This window comes from Oryx dammah, unplaced genomic scaffold, assembly GCF_014754425.2.
Source record: "Oryx dammah isolate SB20612 unplaced genomic scaffold, SCBI_Odam_1.1 HiC_scaffold_23, whole genome shotgun sequence".
Taxonomy (NCBI): Eukaryota; Metazoa; Chordata; class Mammalia; order Artiodactyla; family Bovidae; genus Oryx; species Oryx dammah.
In genome coordinates this window covers 62,423,160-62,428,295 of record NW_024070207.1, presented here as the reverse complement: position 1 = coordinate 62,428,295, position 5,136 = coordinate 62,423,160, and the positions used below count along the sequence as shown (strand labels likewise).

The window sequence follows — 5,136 nt, the reverse complement described above, 5'->3', positions numbered from 1 at the left end:
TTTGGTGACTTCCTTCACTTTACCCAGTCTGCTTCCTGTTCTTTTATTGTTATATTGACTTCCATTTTCTCTTAGAAATTACTAGATTTCAAATCCAATTCTTAAATAGGTATCATTTTTATAGCCCATTTTATAAATTTATGTGTGCTCTAAATGACATGTGAAAGGTTTTTCATTTAGACATTGTAAATACAGAAAGTTTAGAAACATTCCAATCTATCAACAAGTGATTGGTTGATATATAAAAATACTTCTCATGGAAATGTCATATGGATGTGAAAAAGAATGTTACCTCTCTATGCAGTGAGCTGGAAACATGTCCAGAATAAATATAAGTGAAAAAGTCAAGGTGCAGAAGAGAGTATATGGTGTATGAGCTATAGTATTTTCTAAAAGGGCATTATATATATATATATATATATATATATATATATATAAAATTCACATGAATATATATAATTCACATGAATATATATAATTCACATGAATATATACATATATATTCACATAAATAAACCTACCAATAAAAAAGGAATGATGTTTCAAGAAATGAATAGATGAGGGACAAGAATGAAGTTCAGACCCCGTACTGATATTCAGCTAGCATGCACAAATCAAGCCATATTTTTTGATAAAATACTTCCAAAAGAGCTGGTAAATGGCACCTATATTGTTTACCCTATACCTTAAATGTCATTCTGGCCTCCTCCCCTAAAGCCCCAGGAACTCACAAGGAGTCAAATGCTAAAATATAATGAGAAGTATAAAAGACATATGAGGGAAACACTGGTGAGAAGTAAAGGAAAAAGGGAGCAGAAGTAGGTGGGGAGCACCTTTAAACTACCATGCAGTTTTGGCTGCTGTGAAAGGAAAACAGAAAGAAAGGAGAGACGAATAGGAAGAGCCACACTGCACTATAGCTCAGAGAAAGTTTCAACTAAGCTAATGAGGAGCACAGGATTCTGTGTTGGGCAGGAATATTCTGGTCTTAGTGCTTCCATGGTGCTCAATTACTGGCTGGGAGCAGTCTAGTGAGAGTGTGGACACAGATTCCACACTGGTGGATTTCAAATTTGCAACAGCTAGAAACTGTCAGGTGACTACGCTGCTCACAACAGGATCTCCAAGTGAGATCTGAGCAGTGAACGCCCATAACTACCAATACAAGGATCCACTTCTCCATCCATATTTGCTCATCCAAAGTTCGTCTGTGGTTCTCCTTCTTAGGGAAAGTTTAAAGGAGAAGGGGTAAACATTTCTTCTCCCAAAGAAAATATATAGACACATGAAAATGTTCAATATTGCTAATTATTAGAAAATTGCAAATCAAAACTACAATGAAAATCAACTCACACCAGTCATAATGGCCATCATTAAAAAGTCTACAGACAAATACATCATGAATACATCTAGAGGGGACTCCAAGGTGGTGGAGGAATAAAATAGGGAGATAATCTCCCTTTCCACAAATACACCAAAACTTCATCTGCATATGCAACAGCTACAGAACACCTTCTGAACAAGGCAGAAGAAACCAGACTTCAAAAAGGCAAGCCAATCTCCTTAGAATGAGGAAGGGCAAAAGATGAAGATTTTAAAAAGAGAGAGATAAGAGTTTAGGACAGAGAACTGTGCTCCCAGAAGGGAGTCCTGAAAAGTTTCCACACACTCACAGATCCCCACATGGGTGGGGATAGGAAGGAACTTGGGAATTTCAGTGGGGAACATAGCAACAGGTGCTCAGAAGGCAAAGCAGAAAGAATTCACAATGAACAGGACTTCCCAGTCAAGAAAAGGCTTACATGCTCATGCCTACAGTAGTGAGTGGGGGCTGGGTGATCAGGCTCAGGCTTTGGGGGTAGGGCCCAGGGAGAGGACTGCAGTTGACTCCCATGAAGATACTCTGAGGAGGCTAGTATGACACAGCTGAAGGAATCCAAAGAAAAGCCTGGACCTCCCAGAGAGGCAAAAGATCATTGCTGCTGGTACAGTCTAATACCACATGCTTGCAAAGAGCAGCTGTGCCCCCAGTGGCGGTCAACAAAGCCGGCAGGAGCACCAGTGGTGGGACTAGATTCAACTGCAGTTTACTACCTCAGATGGGGAAACATAAGCCAGTAGTCATTGCCAAACCCAGGGAGAGTGCCTGAGGCAGTGGGCAAAATGCTGACATTACAGTCCTGACCCCAGAGGTTGCAGCTGCCACCAAGCTGTGAATGGGCACAGGGCTCACACCTTGCTAGGAGCCTTATCAACTTGGATCAACCTAGGAACCCATGACTCTAGGCCAGTTCCTTGAGGGAAGTGCACAACCTCCTTCAGACTGTAAAAAATCTGGCAGGTATCTAATGCCACATGCAGTCCCTACTACATCTTAATTGTGGCTGTCATACCACCTCTCCCCATTTGACTGAGCAAATTAGCTCTAATAAGCCTCATCTCTTGTCTGGGCAGTGAACAGAAACCAGAAGGTACCCTACAAACAGAGGCAGGCACAAAACCAAAGCAGAATACCTGGGGTTGTGTGACCAAAGAAGTAAAAGGGAATGAATTCCAGCAGCCACAGGTGCAGCAGATTAAACTGCCACAATTAGCCTGAGACTGTGGACTATGGGGCAATTATTGACTCTGGAAGCAAGTACAAATTGGAATAAGGCCAAATCTGAATCTGAGCTAATCTCACACTGCCCACAACAGGTCCAGAGATATTCCTAGGAATCAATTCAGTTCAGTTGCTCAGTCAGGTTCAACTCTTCGCAACCCCATGGACTGCAGCATGCCAGGTCTCCCTGTCCATCACCAACTCCTGGAGTTTACTCAAACTCATGTCCATTGAGTCAGTGATGCCATCCAACCATCTCACCCTCTGTCATTCCCTTCTCTTCCCACCTTCAATCTTTCCTAGCACCAGGGTCTTTTCAAATAAGTCAGTTCTTCGCATTCGGTGGCCAAAGTATTGGAGTTTCAGCTTCAGCATCAGTCCTTCCAATGAATATTCAGGATGGATTTCCTTTAGGATGGACTGGTTGGATCTCCTTGTAGTCCAAGGGACTCTCAAGAGTCTTCTCTAACACCACAGTTCAAAATCATCAATCCTTCAGTGCTCAGCTTTCTTTATAGTCTAACTCTCACATCCATACATGACTACTGGAAAAACCATAGCCTTGACTAGATGGACCTTTGTTGGCAAAGTGATGTCTCTGGGTCCCACACCTTCACCATGAAATCATATGCTCCACTCAAAACCCCCCTGCCATCATACTGAACACAGCAGACTGCTGCTACATGACCCATCAACACATGTAAACACTGGCCTGTCTCAATATCCCAAACCCTAAGGGTGGCATCTTAAGAACCACTAACAACTTTTTTTCATGGAGATGCATAAAACGCACAGTGGAAGTATGACCATATAAGATGTGTAAATATTCTCCCATGTCTGCATTCCACACTTTGAGAGTCCAATCTGTAGATCCACTAAAGATGATATGTGGATTTCATATGTGATGGCCATACTCCACCTGTGTGTCCACTAATATTCTCAGACATTTGCCTGTGACTACTGATCAAACTTTTAAATTGTTATCATCAGAACCATTAACTATTCAGTTACCACAAAACCGTAAGCATGTGATCACGTGATCATCATGTCCTTTTAGCACCTTAAGAGACCTGCATTCTCCTCGCCTCTAGTTAGTATCAATTCTGCACTGTTTGATGTATGCATTTTTCCATGGACTATGAATGAAACCTGCTTTTATTACTTTTCTTCTCTTGATGTACAATTGTTCATCAATACCCTTTTCTTTGCATTTTTCTCTCCAGAGAAAGTCATCTTCAGCCAATATTCTCCAGTAAAGACAAGTCTGAGCTGTTTGTAGCAGGTCTTCAGGTTCCAGGAATTAAAGCACATAAAGTGCCAGCTCTTTAGGGAGCAAGGAAATGAAGTCTCATTGAAACTGGGATTCTATCACTTGCATCATATATTTTACATATAATGTTCATAGCTATCAATAAGTTCATCTATACCAAGCAATTTCTCTGGTCCACTCCAGCTCTGAAACATTTTCAACCATTCCTGGAGGCCTGTAGGTAGTTGCACAGAAGTAATCCCATGTCATTGTTGCCCTTGACCATTAGCTGCTCTCAGGTCTCCAAAAGTATTGGTGTTCCTGAACATGGTACAAGCCCAGTGGTACTTGTATATTCTGAGACTTTGCATGGTTACTTTCCCAAAGAAAAATGGCAGATCTCAGAACCATGGTCCAACTTTCTTTTCATTTTTGTTGTCTTTGTATAGAACTGGGAGGAGAATTGGTGAATAGGCAGGTCCACAATACTGTTAGAGTTTGTGACACTGTTACTATATGTATGTTCAACTTCCCTGCTGCTGTCATCAGACTGATAAAAATCATCACTCTCCTGGTCCATTTCTTCTTCCTCCTCATCCTCCTCATCTTGTTCAACAGCATTTTCTTCCTCTTCCTCCCGTTCTTCCTGGTTTCTGGAGGAGTCCTCATCTACCAAAATAAACCAGTTGTTGTTTCCTTCCACCTGTCCTTGCTGGGAATCATTTTGGTGTCCAGGTCTAGGTTCTGCTTCAACGACTTCACCATTCCTCACAGTGTGCTCTGTCTCTTGGTGTCTGAGCAGCTGCTGCTGCTGCTGCTCTTCCTCTTCCACCACATGATTCATCTGCTCCTCATCTGCCTGGCTTGAGGAAGGGTTACCCCTCAGAGAGCCTCCAGTTTGTTGTCTTTTGCTGCCCACAGAGAGCAGTTCTTGATTCATTTCCAAAAGCCAGCTTGCTACTTCTTGGACTTTGGCTAGACTATCAGAAGATGCAAAGGTTTTCACATTCCTCTCACCCACTTCTGACAATTTATCCTAAGGAAGTATTCCAAATATTTGATAGCCTTTTATAAATCTCACTGATGGTTGAGATGCCAATTTAGAGAAGAACCAGTGGTGCTGAGAAAATGGGGTGCTTCCTGTCCTTCTTGGGACCCAGGCAGCAGCCTTGGCAGCTCCAGTGTGTTACTGAGCATGAAGCGGGGCTGGGATCACCAAGCCGGGCCACCCAGGTCTCTTCCACAGAGATGGCTGGGGCCCTACTTACCTCCTCTTTTCCTCTTC

General features: G+C 42.4%; 1 protein-coding gene across 1 annotated transcript; it reads right to left on the bottom strand.

The window, feature by feature from the left end:
- Positions 1-737: 737 nt before the first annotated feature.
- LOC120881608 (F-box/WD repeat-containing protein 7-like) lies at positions 738-4,859 on the bottom strand. Its single transcript, XM_040265312.1, has 2 exons — positions 4,280-4,859; positions 738-813 (listed from the first exon to the last, which is right to left on the bottom strand). Exons 1-2 carry the CDS (start codon positions 4,789-4,791, stop codon positions 738-740), a joined length of 588 nt encoding a protein of 195 aa, XP_040121246.1. The 5' UTR covers positions 4,792-4,859.
- Between the last annotated feature and the right edge of the window lie 277 nt (positions 4,860-5,136).

Coding starts and splice junctions, on each gene's coding strand:
- LOC120881608 (XM_040265312.1), bottom strand. CDS start 4,791: ATGAATCAAGAACTGCTCTCTGTGGGCAGCAAAAGACAACAAACTGGA. Junction 814..4,279: donor TATACAAAGACAACAAAAAT/GAAAAGAAAGTT, acceptor CACCTACTTCTG/CTCCCTTTTTCCTTTACTTC.